At 35.2% G+C, this 21,603-nt stretch overlaps 1 protein-coding gene across 1 annotated transcript in view; it reads left to right on the plus strand.

Annotated features, from left to right (window-relative positions):
• Fstl5 (follistatin like 5) overlaps window positions 1-21,603 on the plus strand; it is a 687,984-nt gene that overhangs the window by 575,472 nt on the left and 90,909 nt on the right. Inside the window, exons 11-12 of the mRNA XM_055596667.1 lie at window positions 12,838-12,864; window positions 18,506-18,624. Of these exons, the coding sequence (XP_055452642.1) occupies window positions 12,838-12,864; window positions 18,506-18,624 (146 nt within the window). The remainder of the gene's footprint in view (window positions 1-12,837; window positions 12,865-18,505; window positions 18,625-21,603) is intronic.

Genomic DNA, 21,603 nt, shown 5'->3' on the forward strand with positions numbered 1-21,603 from the left:
AAAGAAAGAAAGAAAGAAAGAAAGAAAGAAAGAAAGAAAGAAAGAAAACTGAATTGCAAAATGGAATTCTAACTGATATCCTAATATTTTTTAAGGTTAAAGTATGGTAACTAAGATTTAATGGGTATGTCATAGGGTGCTGTGTGTTGCTTATATCAAGAATCAGGAGAGAATGATCTGAAGTTCACATGTAGGCTTAGACAAAGGACATATGCTATTTTTAAGAAAACATCTTGCGTTTAGCAAACATTTTATGCATCTCCACTCCCAGTAGCGTGCTGCTGACAAGACTCACAGTCAGGGTTAAAGTACATGAAGAGCAATCTGTCTGCCATAGGGAGTGTTTAAGTTACTGGCTACTTAAATCCAAGCAGGCATTACATCACATCTGGCCAGAATGTTGCGAAGAACAGGGTTAATACAGCTAATTTACCATGTCAGATCATGATATCTAAGTGTATTAAAACAGCATATTGTCATCCAAATATAGAAAATATGTTGTGATGATGTATATGATATATATCCTTTCCTTTTTCATTGTCACATTGGTACCTTTGGTAATGTTAGATTATTACAACAATCCTTGTATGAGTTAAATACATTAAAACCATTTCTTTTTGTTTTAGTTTATTCACTTTGTTTTTTATTTATTCATATTTTTATAAAATATAGATTATTTACTTCGTATCCCCGCTGTAGCCCCCTCCTTCATTCCCTCCTAACCCCACCCCCTTCCTCATCTCCTCCCATGCTCCTCTCCAAGTCCACTGATAGGAGAGGTTGTCCTCCCCTTCACTCTGACTCTAGTCTATCAAGTCTCATCTTCACTTTTTTTTTTTAAATACAAGAGTAATTTTACAGTCTATCATTCTGCAACAGAAAAATTGACATACATACACATACATATTTTCTGTATGTGCATATATATTAGTATGCATGTACAATTGCTTTATTAAAACCATTTCTATTTGTCTATTTCTTTTTTTTGAGACAGGATTTCTCTGTGTAGACTTGGCTCTCCTGTAGTCACTTTGTTGACCAGGCTGGCCTCAAACTCAAACAGATCCTCCTGCTTCTGCCACCCTGAGTGCTGGAACTACAGACATGCACAACTGTGCCCAGCTTGAAGTTCATTAGTTCTAAACGTGGTAGCCTTCTCATCTTTTTTTACAATTTACTGAATTCTTTCCTTTTATGAATTAAGATTGGGACGGGAGGAGGGAGGGAACCACAGGGGGGATACAAAGTGAATAAAGTGTAATTAATAAAGAATTAAAAAAAAACAGGTCATAGTATTCCCAGAGCCGTTAGAGACCAGTTTAAATGTATTTTCTCTTGTGTCATCAATCTGTCACACTTTAGCTCCATATCCAGTGCCACTCTCCATAGAAAGTTTTCAATCCTTACCTCAGGAATTCCTAGGGAAAATTGAATATTTTGATCACACTATAAGAATGTTCTAAGTAGGTTAAATTCTACAGCAAGAATAATCTACAGCAATAATCAATCATTTTAAGATGTGATACTCAAATATGTTAAGAATATAAAATTACAATAATTGTGATTTAACTTATAAATATTTAAATATATGACAATTGCAGATATTGGCCAAAAACTTAAAAATATTATTGAAGATTATAGTTTCTTTAATTTGTGTGTGTGCATATACGTGTATGTGTGTTTTCTATACATGGGTATCTCTGCATGGATGCAGGTGCTCACAGTAGTCAGGAGCCTCTGAAGGTGGAGGTTCAAAGCTGGTTGTGAGCATCTCAAAATGGATGCTAGGAACTGAACTTAGGCTCTTCAGGAGAACAGCAAGCTCTCTCAACTCCTGAACCTACTCTCCAGCTATACTAAACCTTTTAAAGGTATGAAAGGTTTTAGGACATATTTGTCTATTTTAGAAGAGGAAGACAGTTTTATAGTGGCATAAAGCATGGCCTTATTTGGCTATAACAAGTCTGGAGAAAGAGCAAATTCTGGTATTACAAGCACATTAATGAGCCTTTTATTAGAAAGGAGAAATATAATAAAATGAAGGAGGTATGGATTAAATAAAATATCATATAGGGGGGTGCAGCCTTATCAGGCCACAGAGGAAGACAATGCAACCAGTCCTTTTGAGACCAGATAGGCTAGGGTCAGATAGAAAGGGAGGAGGACCTCCCTTAACAGTGGACTAGGGGAGGGGCATGGGGGGAAAAAGGGAGGGAGAATGGAATTGGGAGGTGATGAGGGAGAGGGCCAAACCCAGGATACAAAGTGAATAAATTGAAATAAAACAATAAATTAAAATAAATAAATAAATTACAAAAGAAAAAATACTGTAAATGTCTGCCTGTAAATAATATAATCAAGTGAAGATTAAGTTTACTATTTATTATACAATAAATGCTTGATAAGCTTTTGTTATTATGTAGGATTTTATTTTCATCACTAGTTAAAATATTTGTGCTACTTAACTTGGCCATTATTATCACATCCAAGAAGTAAATTGCACAATAAATGTTGTTGACCAGCAGATGCTCAAATTAACAGTCCCATCATTCAGTAACTGAAGCCTATAATTCTAAAAATAATTCTGTTTCCAGTGATATTAATTTAATCTACTTCTAATATGTGGTCATTTTTATACAATAATAGCACTGTACCATGTAATATGATAGTATATGGTGTTAATGTCACTAAGTTGCCTGGTTTATAGCAATTGTGGACAAATAGAAATCACTATTGCACATGATAAAGATAAAATCTGTCTTATTTTATTTCCTGAAGTTTATATGTATATATCTTGCATTAAATTTTACTAGCCTAATGCCATATTACCAAGGCACATTTAGAATTTAATGACATGGTTTATTTATGTAATTTTAGGCATGCTAACTAAATCAACATTTTACAGTGTGGATGTGGAGGACAGACAGATTATCCATCATTGCCTCTGATTCTGATAAGGATGGACTGTGAGGGTTGTACCAGTCAGGATGTTTACTCTGCATCCGTACTGTTATCTTTTTTGTTTGTGTATTTGTCTTTGAGATAGAGTTGTTGTTGTCCAGGAAAGCCTCAATTTCCTATATTCATGCTCTTCTTCCCTTATACTGAGCAGTGCAAAGAGTAAAATTATGTGCTACTGTGTTTGAAAAGAAATCCTAATCATTAAAAGATTTACTAGGAATAAAGTAACACAAGTAATGCATGAAAAATATCATGCTAAATAGATACATAGATAGTACATAAGTATATATAACCAAAATGCAAAAATACCTGTAGCTTTAAAAAGAGATTTCAGAGACAAAGAAGCCTAAATCTCCAAAGCACTTTTTCAAATTGTCATACTCTTTACTTTTAACAGAAACATGCCTTAAAGCCAAAAGGTAGTTCCGCATGTTACGTCACCCAGGATCATCTTTTCTATTCATGGAATTTGCAGGCAAACAGTCTTTAGAAGATGGGCAGAGGAGAAGCCAAGTATATACTATCAGTCCGCATTATTTTATTACAAAAGAAAGCTATAATGCATTTCTATGGATCCCTCAAGATTAAACAGAAAATACAAGAGAAAACTATGACGGAGATTAAAAAAAATGTGGCTAACTCCTACTCACAATGGCTCTCTTACTCTCTCTCCTACTCTTCATGACTCTCCTCTTGTTTGAATATTAAGTCTCTAAACCAACAGTGGATGTGGGGGTGATTTATCAACTCATTATAAAAGATTCCTATTTCATTGACTTATCACACGTGGCTTATGCATCTATAGACACACATGGTATATACTCACTTATAAGTTGATATTAGCCATATAATATAGGATAAACATAAGAAAGTCTAGAATCCTAAAGAAGCTAAACAGCAAGGAGGTCCCTAGGGAAGATGCTTAATCCCCATTCAGAAGGGCAAACAGGATAGACATCAGAAGTAGAAGATAGGGGCCAGGGCAAGCTTCTACAGAGGGCCTTTGAAAGACTGTACACACTATCAAAGCAAGTGCTGAGACTCAGCCAAGCTTTGGGCAGAGTGCATGGACTGTCATAGAAGAAGGGGGAGACTGAAAGACCTGGAGGGGACAAGACCTCCACAAGGAGACCAACAGAGCCAAAAAATCTGGGTCCAGGGTTGTGTGCAGAGACTGATGGATCAACCATGGACCGTGCATGGAGGGGACCTACATCCCCTGCTCAGATGTAGCCCATGGGCTGCTCAGTCTCTATGTGAGTTCCCCAATAAGGGAAGCAGGTGCAGTCAGTGGCATGAACTTGCTTGCCTGCTCTTTGATCATCTCCTTCTGGCAACGTGGCCTTTCTAGGCCTCAGAGAAAGATGATCCAGACAGTCCTCATGAGACCTGATAGGCTAAGGTCAGATAGTAGGGGAGAAGGACCTCCCCTATCAATGGAATAGGGGAGGGACATAGGGGCAAAGAGAGAGGGAGGGTAGGGTGGGAGAAGATGAGGGAGGGGTCTATAACTGGGATACAAAGTAAATAATAATGAAAAAGGAAGAAAATATTGTTTGGCATAATGCAAGTTTTTTTTTTTTAAAGATACTACAATTTTCTTTATTACCTTACTCAGGTTTCTAAGAAGCAAATCAGTATTTTTACAAGAGTACTTCTTCATAATGCATAAGCAAATAAAAATATTCAGGAACTAAATATTTGTCTTAGGCTTCTTATATTTGTTTAGTTCATTGTGAACTTAAATCTTGTCTTACTCCATAAAGAGCCTTCTGTGACAAAGCCTAGGAGATCATCTTTCTGCAACCTTCCTTGTTCCTGTATGACTTGGACCAACCTTACACAGGGATATTTTTGGCTTTACACAGGGATACAGAGCTTTAGTTAAAAACAGTATATGTTATGCTCAAAGAAAGTGGTTGGCCAATTCATCCACTGGCTTTCAGAACATTATATTAATTTGGATTATTTACTTCCTCCATTAGATTTTGAGAAACTCATCTCCTATTTTAAATTTTAGATTTAACTGGGGAATAGGTTAACGTCATTGAAGACATTTGTTGAAATAAATATCAAGTGGATCAGGTGATCTGCAACCCTTAACAATGTCTAGCATAAGCAAAGAGGTCAGATGTTTCACACAGCTGGAATTATTATTGTCCTACATCAAATAATAGATAAAACCTACTGAATGAATAAAACTGTTAGCAATATACTCTTTATAGGAGATTCTTAGAGAAAAAATTTAATTATTTCATATTTAGTATCAAAATTTTTAAAGTCCAGCATTTTAATAATTTACCCACCCGTTTTTAGAAGGTACAACTCTTTGTTTAATATTTTACTATAAATGTTAGATATCTTATCACTGTTCAAAGTAACTAAGTTCGTGTTTTATGGTTTATATTTACACAATACATTCTTTTTGAAGTTTGAAATTTATTTCAAAAAATATAAGATTTATGCTCTTATTAAATATAGGCATTTTTCTTCTGATAGTGTGAGCATAAGAAATGAAAGATTGAGGGATGTATGAAGATATAAGGGAAACTGCTTTATATGTCTTATAGATGGTGCCGGATAACATTTTAATTCTAGAGTCTGTGTGCTTTCAGGAGGTTGCACTGACCCCCCCCCCCCCCCCCCCCCCCCAGCCCCCCCGCCCTTTCCGGGGGTTGCCCTTCCCCCCCCCCCCCCCCCCCCCAGGAGACACCAGCAGTCTTTTTGCAGAAGTTTCTCTCCAGGCTGCTGGCTGACGGAGGTTACTTGCTCTAGCTGTGTCTTTGTCTTCTCTCTTAAACGTCTTTGAGCCTCTTCCTTTGTGCTCTGTCCCAGTAATGACAACTCCTGGAGGGTCACTGCTGCCATTGCTTATCTTCACCCCTTTCTGGCGTCAAGAATAGAAGAAGCAGCTGGTGATGTTCTCTTATTAGTTCAGATGCTGTTGTTTGGGAGCGTGGTTGGCAAAGAAGTGGAGAGATGCCGAGAGAACTATAGAACAGGGCAAAGTGTCCCTTTCACCATTTTTCAACATCTACTCTCTAGTGAAACAAGTTGAAGTAGTCAAGGAACTTAGTCGAAGCATTCATATTTCAAAGCTGAAAGCAAAACATAATTTAAACTCAGCTTCTAAGTTGCTGGTCTAAATCTGTGGGACAGCAGTATTCCTTTTACTGAGACTTAGATATCAGTGTTTCCTATGCTTAGAAGGTCACCTCTAAAATTCATGTGAATTTGATTATTAATGTATGCAGATTGAGCGTGACCTGGCCTTGGGCATCTTGTATTAAACTTCCATGACTGACCTTGACTTGGGCTGGCTTTTCCTGTATGGTTTTCAAGAAGGTTTTCTGTAGACTAACCCAATAGAGCGGTTTGTGAAGCCCTACAGCAGGTGTTGCTCTCTCTGATATTAGCTTGAAAATAACCAAGTATATTCTGTATACTTATGGCTCAGAGAGAAAAGCCCTAGCCAGTTTGTACTAGTGACAGAACCCAGGATTTGTGCATGTTTGTGAGACTTCTACCACCAAGCTGCATTGCCAAGCTGTTCCCCGTCTTTGGATTTTAGAGACATGTAGCACTGAATAGCTAAGGTTGCCCTTAGAAGACTCTAAAGCCCCTCATCCTGCAGCTGTCTTCACTATCCAGACAATCTATATAATTCTATTTAAATGTTTCCATGTGTTATAAATGGAAGCTAAGATCTTGTGCATTTTATTCAATTCCTCTCTTCAGGAGTCTATCCACAGCTATTGCAGTAAACATATTTTCCCCCAAGTTCCTTGATATTTCAGTCATAAGCAAAACACCTTTGTCTTTAAAATTTTTTCCATGTAGACAATTTTGCTTAAAATATCTATGTACCTATGCTTATGGACATGTTTTTATTGGTATCCGTACACATTTACACATGCATTGTATGTGTTCCAAGCACTGTTGTAAGTACTTTCAAATTTTATCTTTTTATTGCTTATAAAGCAAATGCTAGCTTATTTATCTCTCACAGTCCATGCACTATATTTTCTTCAAAAATATATTTTAGTATGAACTTTAGGATGAAGTTCATCAAGGTTACTTCAAAATCAGCCTTTTTTAAAAATAAGACATGCTTTTGTCCATACAAGCATGGGTCACTCAGTGTGATACCAAATGCATTTTAGTTATTATCGTATATCCTAATGATTCCAGAAAGCACCTTTTTAACCTACTTCAGAGACTGTCCTGTTTATGTTTTGTTGACCTTATATCCCTTCACTCTCTCCTGTTTTATAAATGTAATGTTAAGTCAGTTTTACAAATTTATAGATTGTTTTTGCCAGAGTGGCAAAATATTTGTCTATTTAATTATTTTGATTTAAAATTACAATTTGTTACTTCCCATACAAAAATTTTTAATAATCCTTATTTATCTTGATAAATCATTTTAAATGATGTCAATTTCCTTTAAAGAATATTGTTTGACATTGTGTTTTTATATAACTATACCTGTATATAAAGTTATATTACTATTTAACTATATTAAACATATACTTATGGTTACGTTAAGTAGTGTGGAGCTTAAAATACATGTTCAGTAATAAATAATGTTATAAATAATGGTCTTTTACCAAATTATTTACTATATGCAACAGTTTTCAAGAAACAATTTACTCTTTGCCATGCTCTAGATTTTACTTATTTTCATTAGTTTAATCTTCTTGATTTTTTTTCTGTGATACATATGTCTTTATAATGTCTTCTAAACATCTGTTTATATGCCAAGTACTGAAGATATTTTATAAGCATTTTCTTTACTCCTCTGATTAGATTACCACTGTGATGTATTTTCTAGATATGGAAGAACAAATGATACACAGTCAACCTGCATGACACCATTTCTCCTGGTTTATTGATAGTCAATCACAAATACATATGTATTAATGTTGCTATTCGTTGCGTGTCATAGTGTCATAAAGCAATCATTTCAGTGATGGAAGCTCATCCATACTTTCCGACAGTGGTGAAGCCAGAATTTCCATATCTAGGGAATTTTGGGTGTTAGCAGTCTGGATTTGTGGGTGTTACTTAAAAAGTACTCATAAATTTTGTTTTCTTATATTGAAAACATGTGAGGACTAAGATGACTTACTGACCACTTGATTACCTAATGTGTTCTATCTTTTTGTGTCCAAGCTCGGCGTCACTTGTGACACAGATTCAGGGAAGATATCAGTTGGGTAGGTTCAAAGTAGGAGAGTGATTTTAGAGATAGTCTATAAGATCATATGACCTTTGTGTGATAGCTTCAGATAGTTTATTCCAGAGGAAGCTGTGCCAGAATGGGAGAACACTTGAATGGCCCTGAGTGGGCCTCTGAAAGCCTCTGCCCTGCAGACTATCAAAGCAGATGCTGAGTCTGATGGCCAACTGTTGGGCAGAGTGAATGGAATTCTATGTAACAAGTGGGAAATAGTAAGAGCTATTTAACTTTTATTAATCACACTTTATTCATTTTGTATCCCCCATAAGCCCCTCCCTCCTCCCCTCCCAGTCCCCCTCCCCCCCTTTCTGCATGCATGCTCCTCCCCAAGACTAAGATCAGAAAGAAGGAGAGGAGGACCTCCCCTATCAGTGGACTTGACTCTCTGTTTACTGGAATAGTTTCTTGATATCTATTACGAGCCCCCCAACCCAATAATTGGATTAGTCTCCCTCATCACTTTAAACCTGGGGCTACCATTTCCTGCCCAGGTTACGCTCATCTCCCAGTAGACACACTAGATGCTGCAGCCTAGTCTGTTTGTATAAGACACAGGTTTGGACTCTAACAACAGGGAAATTGCCTTCATTCAGGATGAAAAGAAGATTAGTTTCCTTTAAATGTATCTTTTAATCAGGCATGTGAAAGGCAGTGAACTTGACAGAGATAATATAATTTCTAGGCTAAAAACAACATTTAAAAATATATCATTTCATTTCCCATAGGTACATTCAGAGAAATTTCATGCCCTATAATGCGAACGTTTAGATACGTTAAATTTTTGTCTTAAGCTTGTCTTTTTACATCTGCGTGGTAATGTAAATGTTAAGTCATTTTCTTAAATCTAGAAGGAGGGCAGACAATGAGACATGTAGCTTAAATGTTATGCTCACACAAATGCACTTTATCAAAACTGTCTTTGAGCCATTAAAAACTGTAAGCTTTCAGACTAGGAGAAATGTAAGGAATAGAAGTGCTTAGGTAAAACCCAGAAGGTTTAAGCAGGTGTAGACAAGAGAAACAGCTCTTCTGTACTGTGCTACAGTGCTATGTCATTAACTGTCTTTCTATTGTTGCTTTTATAATATTCCAACTCTGCAAATGTACTTCCTCACAGAGCATAAAAATATGACACCCATGACTTTAAAGAGAATCACAGCCTCCTAATACATAGAGTAAGGCAAACCATTAAAAAAAATCAATGCCTGGTATCTGTCCTGTTGATCTGCATTTTCAATAGAAGATGTTACTTATCTTCTGAGGTAATCTTATATTCAAGATATTTAATAACTAAGTGTTAAACTGAAGTCTATAATTTTAAAAAGCATATTGTCCAAGGGATTAGAACAAAGAACTGTAATGTCATATTACAGAGTAAGTTGTTGTTCATAAGAATATGGAAGTACAAGTTATTATATCTATACTCTCATTTCCAGATAGGGTAGCTGTAGGGAACGTAATAGAACTGCATTAAAATGAAACAAGCACAGCATTCATTAAAAAGATGCTAGCTGAAGAACTCTGGTAGAAAATTCAGAGAGACATAATGTTGAGTGCAAGAGTTTGTATTATAAAGAGTACATCATGGTAGTCCATATGTGCTGAAATGGTGGCTCAGAAATTAAAAAAAAAAATCATCTATTCCCGACGCCCACATCAGGTAGAGCACAACCATTTGTACCTCCAGCTCTAACGCTTCTGGTGGCCCCTCTTCTCCTTCAGACATACTTGTCTTTAAATGGTGAACACCATAAGCTATGTCACGTTCACTGCCTTCCACATACCTGATTAAAAAATACATTTAAGGGAAACTAATTTTTATCCTGACTGTAGGCAATTGCTCAGTTTCTGGAATTGTGCATAACACACATTCATATGTAATTCAAATGTCTTTATGACTGATAGAAGTGTGTAGAGCTCCACCATTTTGTGCTATCTGATAATCCCTGAAAATATATTTAGATTAATAAATGATAAAAATCAAAATACACACAAGCAGACACATTTAAAACGTTAAAATTTTAAACATTTAGAACAGTTTCACAGAGAATTCGGAGTACATATTTTCTGTGTTTGCATGTGTATATGCCTAGGTTGTACATATGTACATATGGCTAAATAAAGTCATTGTAGTACATGAGTGTCTGATAAAATTCAAAACAAATAAATTAGTAATGCCACCACTATAGCGTTAAGGAGTTGGTCATATTATTATGGCATTTGCTCATATTTTCTGGAAACATTTTCAAATAACTGACTTTCAAGCTTATTCATGTACTGTAATTTATATTTAAGTATTTAAATATACCAGGTTTTATTCACACTTGTTTGCAGAAAGTCACATATTAGCAATCACATATGTGATTGACACAACTCAACGAGGAATTCCACCAAGAGTTACTGGTTCTTCTCAGAGCAGATGGGAAGAAACAGTTCCGCAGAGAAGAGCAGACCAATCCATTATCTAACAGCGGACAGCCATCTCTAACTTGTCATACACACAAGGAACATCATATAGACTGAACAGGTTATATTAAGGAATATAGATGTACAAAAAATATGTGCATGTGGAAACTAATGAAAAAGAAGCCATGAATTTGAAAGGGAGCAAGAACAGGAATATGAAAGTGATTGGAGAGAAAAAAAGAGAATGGAAGAATGAGATAATTATATCCTAAAAAATAAAATTTAAAAAAGCTTTAAAAATAGCCACCTTATTTGGAGGAACATATTTTAAAGGAATTAGCTAAGTCGACAGGCAGATACCACATCAAATTTACACATGCACTAGGTATGTAACACATAAATCTTTTATGACTGACAGAAGTTTGAAAATCCACATCACATTGTGCTGACTTCTAATCCCTGCAACATAGTTAGATTGATAGATGAGAAAAAAAAATTGGTACTTTTTAACAGGTAGAAATCCATATACTGTAACTGACTAATATGGAACATATGACGAGCAGGCTGGGTTTGCTAATGCAAATGAATAAGCATGTTGCAAATTTTTATTTCTATATCACAAACTCATGAATGGATCAAAATTCTTCTCTATTCATGAATATTTCATAAAACATTAAAAAATAATGGAAAGACGTGAAAGGGAAGAATCTTGGTTATTTGATCAAAGCAACCAGAGTCAAAGTGGCTTTTTGTACACATTATGGCCATCAGTTATAGGGTGTGATGCTAAGTGACCACCCTGTCAGGGCTCTGCACCTCTATTCCTTGTAATGTGCACTTTGAAATTCCTCAATATCTGAATATTTTCTATCTGTATCATATATGGAGTCCCACTCTTGAAAACAAGCAGGTTAATATTAAGAAAATAGGATATTTGTGGTTGTGAGCCTTTAGCGGCTGAGCCATGAGTGCAGGGAATCTTATGGAAGAAATGGGAGTTAGAAAGACCTGGAGGGGACAGCAGCTTCATGAGGAGATCAAGAAGTCAAAAACAAACAAACAAAACAAAACAACAACAACAACAAAAAACTGGGCATGGGGTCCTTCAGAGACAGATACTCCAACCAAGGACCATGCATATTAAGGACCTAGACACCCCTGCTCAGATGTAGTCCATGGAAGCTTAGTCTCCAAGTGGGTTTCCTAGTAAGAGGAACTGGGGCTGTCTCTGACATGAACTGAGTGGCAGGCTCATTGATCACCTCCTGCTTGGGGGGGGGGTGCAACCTCGCTGTGCCATAGAGGAAGATGATTCAGCCAGTCCTGATGAGACCTGATGGGCTAGGGAAGGAGCATAGGGGGAGAAGAAGGAGGGAGGGTAAGACTGGGAAAAGACCAGGGTGGGGGGGGGCAGTGAGAGTAGGAAGAGCTAACACTGGGATACAAAGTGAATAAATTGTAATAAATAATAAATAAATAAAAAGGAAAGAAGGATAGGATTTGATGTACTCCTTTTTTTTTTTTTTTTTTTTTTTTTCAGCAAATCATCGATATACTTTGGTGTTCAGGTGTAAAAAGCATCTTACAGTGTCCTCTAGTTCTTCCAAGGGAATATATATTTACCATCCTTTATTTTGTATATTTCTACATTATTATCCTGTTTGACAAACTTGATGTGTACTTATTAAATGTTGTGACTTAGCATAGCTCCCATTTCTTTTAGAAGGTATTTCTTAGCTAAATAAGGTAGCTCATACTTGTAATAACACCATACAAGTATCCAAGGAAGGCAAACTGCTAAGAGTTTATGGCCTGTGTGGGCTACCTGATCAGTTTCAGGCCAGTCAGGGCTACAGCATGAGATCCTGGTTCAATGAAACAAGCAAGCAAACAAACAGAAAGCAGAAAATAACAGGTATAGTTTTGGGTTGATACACATAGATTTGACTTAAGAAAAATGAAAGTGTCAAAACACTCTGGGAATAACTAGATGTGTTAGAAATTTCTGTTACTTAATCATTTTTTAATGTATAGTGTTTCTTCACAAAAATAAACAGACTATTAACTTATAATTTCAAAAAAGATGAATAGCATTTTCCAGTACTTCTGTCATAATATTTTAATTATTTGTTGATTTACTCTCTATTTATTATTAAATGAACATATTTTGACAAATAACTAACTTTTCCTGATTTGTTTTTCTCTTCTCTTTTTTCGGCATGCTGCAGTAGCTAACATATTATGGAGAGAAGAAGGTACTAAATTCAATTATGTTTTTAAATTGTTGTGTCTTCTTTCTTTGACTTTTATTGTATTTTTTGAATATCATGCATTTCAATATTGGGCTTATTTTTACTTTGATTCAATATTTTATTTGATTGCACAACAATTTTCTAGTATATACCTAGCACTACTAAAAAATATCATTGGATGAGACATCAAAATAGCTCAGGAGGTAAAGCCTCCTGAAACCAAATTTGATGACCTGAAATTGTTCCCTGGGACACACGTGGTGAAAAGAGAGAACCAACTTCTGTAGAGTGTTCTCTTTCCTTCTCCTGCTGCTGTGACACACACACACAAACACATGCGCACACATAAGCCCACGGACACATGTGTGCACATACACCCATACACCCCCACACACACATACACTCACACACCCCTTCCTACATTAAATTTAAAACATAGTAATTATTAAATCATGTCGCTGTGACTCATTAATAATAATCAGAATCTTTTCTTACAATAGTTTTAAAAGTTTAAAAGTAGGTCAAGACGTAAAAGCAATTGCAATTACTGTACTTTTCATAGAAAACCTTGGTTTAGTCAGAATAAGAGCAATTATACAACTGTCTTATGAAATGATTATTTTATATGAAAATGAGTTACTAGGTTGAATGATAATTCACATAAGAGTCTCATTCCAAAGCACAGGGCAACCACTTTGTATATGTCCTCATATACATGTATCTCTGAAAAAGTGTAACTGATACTAATCATTAGGGATGCTCTTGGCTTTTTAACAGTGATCAGCAGTATAAATGACACCGAATAAACACAGTGAAACTGAGGACCGCAGTTTTTACCATCCTCTTCACTTAGTCACAAAGACTAGGGAAAATGGCCTTTTCATTTCTGTCGCCAATGAGAAGACATTCTGGCTTTCTCCCTTAGGCTCTTCAAACATTATTCATGATCTCTTTCACTAAGGGTTTGTTGAAGCAGTTCTAATGTGACCATGCCTCCCTTTTATTCAATGTGAATATTTCACCTTCATATGTAAATTAGCTCAATGATGCTGAAATCAGCACTGACACGTCTTTTACTGTTTATTTATACCATATTTCCTCTTAAAAGCAAATAAATATTGATCTGGACATGAAAAAATTTATTTCAACTTGTCATTGCAATGGAGAGCACAACATCTACAGAGCAGGAGATCAGCGACCACAGATGTGGTTCTAGTAGTTGACTGTTGAAAAATGAATTGTTAATTCATTGAATGAAATTGAATGAACTGCTCTATCTCTTAGCTGAGCCAGCTACTGCTCATAGTACTTCTCACATGCTGGGCCCTCCTTCCTTTCTGTGGTATGGGAATCAACTTAAAGTACATGAAAAAAAAATCCATATGTTTTAACTTTTACAAATGTCATTGTTATTAACTTATAATAACAATGTACAATTACAATGTAATGTTAATATCATAATCATTTACCAACTGACTTATCTCAGATAGCTATTGAACGCAACTCTAATGTACATAATTCTGCCCGATGCACTAGTGAGGTAGTCTGCTCTTCTGTATTACTCTTGCCTGTAAGACAGGTGACACCTTAACTTCGAAAAGCCTTTGAAGTAAAAAGGAAATAATACACAATATATATGTTCTGTTAGGCTTGAAACTCAGGGCTTTATGTGTAAGCAAGACTTACTATGGATAACCATAATATAAAACTATTATTTTTATCTACTAATATGATCTCAGTGTCTGAAAACAGTTTGTGCTGCAAAATCATGATATAAATAATATAAGAATATAAAAATTATTCTAGTCAAGTTGGGAAATATTCACATACATTTTTAGCTAAATATATTGAGAGCATTTTATATATTTTCTTCATACATACGTGCAAATATATATTTAAAGACACTGAAAAATGGAAAGATGGTATTAATTAATGAAATGTTTCATAAATATTTAACCCAGTGATAAACATTTGATTGACAATAATAATACATTTTAAGTTTTTATTTCCCATGTTATAATTTATAAGGTCATTTGACAATTTAATCCAGAAACAATATCACCACAAATTTCTTTTCCTATTAGCTTAGGATGCATCCAACATCCATAAATGACTCAAATCATATTGGAACAAAATTTATCATGTATATGCTGTTTATAATTAACAGCAGAGTTAATAGGATACAAAAATCACTCTATCAGTGTCCTGTCCCCAGGGGCTAGAAATGAGTAAACACTGAAGCCATATGTCCTTCAGGACTCTAATACTGTAATAGATGTTCAGTATCGGTTAGAAATACTTTCTGCTTACAAGAGTGCACAGAATTCGTTCTATGACTGCTATCACCTCTGTACACAAAGGAAACAATACAGAGGAACTAAGGTAATAATAAACTCTTTTCTAGAGTCATTATACACCACTAGATTAACACTTGATTTGGGAAAGGCATGATACATGTGTTAGTCTCCATCAATGTATGAGAAGTAGAGAAGAAAAAAAAAAGCAATCTCCACCAATGTCTGAGAATTGGAAAAGAAAAAAAATATCTATTGGAACTAGCATGGCAGAAGCTTTCACTGAACGTGATGGTGTTTTTAAGGTGCTATAGCATTAGGCACTCACTAAAATTCAGTATAATTGAAAACTAAGTGATGGGTTATCTTTTAATCTGAGAATCAGTACCACTTCACCATTACAGCAGTATGTATTGTTTACACATGTTGTGTCTAATATGCATTTACGTATCATCACTCAAATAAATGCAGAGTACGTAGAGGTTAACTTGTCTAAGTTACCCATGGGGCCAGAGGTAGCTTTCCCTTAAAGCAGGTACTTAGTGTAGGCATGTCCCTAGGTTCAGTTCTAGACCCAAAAGCTAAAAGAAGCCAAAATCTTATCCAAAGAACATATAAACTTTATAATTTCTAAAGTAATTAACAGATTTAGATTGTTCTTCATTTTCAGATATTTTTTTAAGATGGGCTTAATAGCAGTACCAGCTTACTTACCTGTTTATAAACTGAGTTGTGATGATACAGATGACATCACATTCTTGTAGCTTTGAGGAAAAACAGAGTTTTTGTAGAAGAGGGAGCTAGAAAATATGAAAGACATTTTACTCCACAGTGAACATGAACGGAAAGCTCTTCGTAAATCCTGAAAGGACAAATTATGAGAAATGCTCTATTAAAAAGTCAAATTAAAATTTTAGTGGGATCATGAATTCTGGGGAAAGAAGATCTAAAACTGGATATCATCGGTAAGAATGAAGTTTACCACAGAATTGGAAACCAAAATAAGTTCAAGAAAAAATAAATAAATACAGTGACAAACTGTCTTCTGACTCGCATTGCCCATCCTGAGAAGAGACAGTATCGTGAAATTCTCAACCGTTTCTTTAAATATTCCCGTGCACCAATCAATCTGTTCCCATAGTTCTCCTTTACTACTGATACATGTGCGGTCCAGATGTAATGTCTAAATATAATATGGGCAGTGATCTCACAATTATTACTCTTTGCCAGAAATTATGAGTATTTTCGTAATAGTTTCATAATCATCAAGGGATTGTTTTTCTACTGGAAAAAAAAAATTAAACAAAATGACCAAGACAGCATAAAACCCTGATGGTGATATTTATTTCACTTGTGACTGGCATCCTGAGATATGTTTTTGATTTATAAAATTACTGGTGTGGATTAATACTTTAAAGGTAAGAAACAGACTAAAATGTGTGATTTCGATAAATTAGATGTTTTAAAGGGCCATTCATTTCAAAAACTGAGCAATCCAGTAACTCAGTGTAGGACCACACTGCCTCTTTTATGCAGGTAAGAGGGTTAAAAAACTATAATGAAAGTATCTAGAGAGGTGAAGGATGGACATAGTTCAAGAAAATTAACAGACATGCTGGATAGTAACTAAGCTGTCAGTTGCAAATGTGTTCCAATTCAAGATGTGAGTCAAGAAAAGCAACTCAAGGAAGAAGGTTACTCATTCACAACTGAGAGGAGCATATACCACATACAGAGGAGCCTGCATAGCTCAGAAAGACATCACAGCAAGACTCTCTTATGTTAGAGTGTAAATTTCAATGACAATATGCAGGAGCTGATAATAATAAATTGATAAGTATTAAGCAGTAACATAAGTCAATGCAGTTAGTGTTTACATGCAGGCTTGACTGATACAGATAAATGTTTTGGCATTAAAAGCAGTCTACTTTTCAAGCCTTGTTATGTGTATTTGAAATGTATATCCTGCAGCGCACCGGTATACAAATAGCTTAAAGCTGACAAAGATTGAACTATTTCTTGTGAATATTTTTGTATGAATGTGACTGGTACATAGGTCTTGTCCCCTCTGCTGCTGTTCAGGAACATTCTTTCTCTCTCTGTCTTGACAGGGCTTCTCTGTGTAGCCTTGACTGTCTTCTTGCTTTGTAGACCAGGCTGGCTCGAACTTATATAGACCCTCCTGCTTTTGCCTCCCTGGGTGCTGAGATTATAGGCATGTACCACTGTGCCTAGCTGGAAGATTCTCTCTTAATGTGGTATTCCCTGGAACTAAAATTAACAGATCACTGTTGAAATAATCAGGTCATTTCAATCCATATGAGTTATCATATGAAGTAAGTTCATGTGTTATAAGAAAAATTATGAACATGTTATGTATAAATACCAAAGGAATCAAAGTTAATCTTTGAACATGTATTTATCCGAATAATGACAATAGCTGTTCATTAATATGTGGGGTCCATACTACATGTATGTACTTTCTGAGAACAAATAATTTGATTCTGCATGGGAGACCTGCACAGGTGTGTACACCTTCAAAAAGTGTGCATAAGACGTGGAAGACCCAGGAGAGAGTGACCTCCTCAGGGCAAGTGTTACTTAGGATCTGGTAACACTTGGGGATCAGGGCTTAGACTTCAGCCAACCTCACAGTGGTATCCTCTCAAACTCCTGTGGCTCATGGGGTGGATTTTAAAATGAGAGGGATTTTATATGTAGTGCACTCAGATCTACAATAGACAAAAGTCAAAATAATTGTTTTAAAAATTTAACAGACTCTTAATTAGTTTACTGCAGTTTGAAGAAACAGATTTTCAATGTTGTTAACTTGAAACTGATAGTTAAGTCCTTTGTGTAGGATGTTTGACGGTATATTCTCCAAAATCTTGAACTTTTGGTCTTTTTGTTGTTGTTGTTTCTAAAAATATTAATACCCAGTGACCTTCAAATGAGTGAAATTTCTTTCTTTCTGGGAAACTATGATAATACCACAGTGGATTTTGTTCTTCATTAGTGACTTTTATCACTTAAATAATACCCATAATAACTAAAGAAGGAATTTTTAAAATAATCTCTGTGTCAAGGGGCTCTTAATTCCATTATCCTTATTTGAAGAAAAATTAACATGCACTGATTTACAAAACGGGATCCACTTCACTGCAGATCAGGAAGACCAAGAAAATGTCTTTTTGTGTCTCATAAAAGGGAGGTACCTGCAGTTTGTTTTTCTAGCATTATACAACTTCTAAAATGTATGCCTGGAAGGGAGATGGTAGGGTCTGAGTTTTTACTGTAAAGAGTCTTTGATAATTCTACGTTGAACTTTTGAAATTTGTTTTATTCCTAAGGTCTGGGAATTGGAAACATGTTCTATGTTTTTTATGAAGATGGAATCAAAGTAATACAACCCACAGAATGTGAATTTCAGAGGCACATTAAGCCCAGTGAAAAGCTTCTTGGATTTCAGGCAAGTATCTGAAAAGTTTCTATAAAGATTAATAAAGAAAACTTTGTAAAGTAAAATTGTAGTTTGGAAAAAAAATGAATCCTATGACAATGAAAAATTTGTGACAAAAAATTCTAACTCCATAATGTTGTCTATGAGTTCATGAAGGTTTTATATATGAGAAGGAAAAGAAGAACACATTAACAATTTTAAAACTTGTTTGTGTTAAATGAATTTGATAGTCATGAAAGTTCAACAGTGAACACAAGATTCAATAACTGTTGGGTTTCTCAATTTAAAACATATGCAGTTTATGAGAGTGGAATTTAACAAAGTTAAAAAAATGATCGTAAATATTTTTTGGAATGTATGCATTTTAGAATGTGTAACACTAAAATTATTTCACCTATTTTCTTTACACAAATTTATATATATATATATATATATATACACTAAATACTTAGAATGTGTTATTTTAAATATAATAAACACACTTTACCAAAACCCATATTTAAAGTTGACAAGGCCATGGCATGTGACTAAAGAAGACATTTAATATCATGGTTTAGAACTTTATTTTATTTTATTTTTGTTAACTCTAAATTTTCTATTTCCTTCTTTCATTTTTTATTAATTAATTTATATCTCACTCATAGGCCCCTCCTATTTCTCCTACCATACCTATCATCCCTCCCACATCCTCTCTCCCCTATTCCTCAGAATAGAGGAGACCTCTACCCAGACATCCCAGCTCATCTAGTCATATGAGGACTGAGTTCTACTTCCTCCCCTGTGGTCTGGTAGGGAAGTCCCATGAAGGGAAAGTGACCAAAAAGCAGGCAACAAAATATATGTCAGAGAAATGCCCCACTCCCCTAACTAGTGGCCCCACATGAAGCCCAAGATGCCCATCAGACTTATCTTCTTTTGGTCCACGCAGTGTGGTATGTCTATCCTGTACTTTATGAATAAAATCTGCTTATAAATTAGTATATACCCATGTGTCTTTCTGGGTTTGTGATACCTCATTCAGGGTGATCTTTTCTAGTTCCATCCACTTGTCTGCAAATTTCATGATTTCCTTGTTTTCAATTGCTAAGTAGCATTCCATTGTTTAATGTACCACAGAATTTTATCCGACATTGAAGAAAACCTAATACCAATAATCCTCAAACCATTCCGCAAAACAGAAACAGAAGGAACATTGCCAAACTCATTCTACGAAGCTGCAGTCACCCTGATAACTAAACCACACAAAGACTCAACACAGAAAGAAAATCTCCCTTATGAAGATTGATGCAAAAATACTCAGTAAGATACTTGAAACTGAATTCAAGAACACATCCAACACATCATTTACAATGACCAACTAGGCTTCATCCCAGGGATGCAGGGATGGTTCAACATATGAAAATCCATCATTGTAATCCACCATATAAAAAAGCTGAAAGAAAAAAACATCACATGATCATCTCACTAGACACAGAAAATGCCTTTGACAAAATCTAATACCCCATCATAATAAAAGTCTTGGAGAGATCTGGGATACAAGGCCCATGCCTAAATATAATAAAGGCAATATACAGAACTGTATTTTAAATCTTCGTCAGCCCATTAGAGACCAGTGGTACTGCTGTATATTGGTAGATGAAGAAAGCAATTCACAGCTGAAAGCAATGCCCTAGAATGAGAAACAAACATAACTGGAGAACATAAAATATTATATTAGATAATTATTTCTTGCATGAATTAACTTTTTCTATGTTTCAAAATAGAAAATATAGTCATGCCAGTGTGTTCATATGTTGTGATACTGTCCTCCACAGCTTCAGGTTTCCAATTATCAAGTAATTTCATGCAAAGATAGTTGAGTATTACGTGCACTGACAATGTTTCATTAGGGAACCTGTCTCTATGTGTCTGTTGCTTTCTCTTTCTGTATCGCTCTGTCTCCCTCTTCCTTTTTATTTCTCCTTCTCTCCTTTCCTTTCTTCCTTCTCTCTTTGTCTTTTTACACATAAATTTATGTTAAGAATTATTGATTCTCAGCTAAGGGCTAAGATATTAAATCCAGTGTCACTGACAGTAGAACATGTAGGTGAAAGAAGATAAGTAAGTTTAACAATGCTATGGGTCATTCTATCAGGCTAGAAACTCAAACCGATGAGAATATGGAATCTTGAGTATGGAATTTACTGCCGATAGAAAACTCAATCTAGATTTCAATGTTACAGTTTTGAGATAGAATTTTATCTGTGTTGAGACACATGAGTTTTGGCACATACTCACCAGTCTAGATGGTAAACACTTTCACCATATCTAATTCATATATTTGGATACCACGGTTTAGTCGGGTGGATAGCGGTAGCAGCTTTTGCTTCTTCTTCTTAGTACGTGACAAGGGGCATATTCACGATGATCTCAAACTCTGCTGTACGTAAACATAGCCAAGAGTAGCAGGAAAACTATTTAACCAAAATCCGTTTACATGAAACCATGGCTAGTCATTCTCTGACTTTAAAGAGGGATGCAGCTTATGTCTTCCTTATTTGAACATTAGTTCCTGTTTTGTAATTTCACCAAAACTGGTTTTCTTTTGTAGTTTATCAGGAAGAGTTTACCACTACAGTTTTAGGGGATAAATATAATCTCAAGTGCCTATTAATTTATGGTGAGAAAGTCTGAGGTAATGTTTGGATGTTTTAACACATTTTTTTTTTTTGGAATAGAGAAATTAAACCTATATTATCTGATTGTACAGGATAATTTTCTTTCATATAAGCAATGTGAGAACCATTTTTTAGAATCCCTTTTTCTCATGAATAAAGAATAAACATCAATATGATATTTTTCAAAGTCATTTTCAACATTAAGATAATAACAGTTCAGTTCTCACACAGGACATGGATGAGTGAAGGGAAGATAAGGACTGATACACTTCAAATCCTCCATCAAATCCTTCAAAAGGTGCTGTTTGCTTGCTCTAAAAAATTCAATTTT

The sequence above is a fragment of the Psammomys obesus genome, unplaced genomic scaffold, assembly GCF_907164565.1.
Source record: "Psammomys obesus unplaced genomic scaffold, mPsaObe1.curated_primary_1811, whole genome shotgun sequence".
Lineage (NCBI taxonomy): Eukaryota > Metazoa > Chordata > Mammalia > Rodentia > Muridae > Psammomys > Psammomys obesus.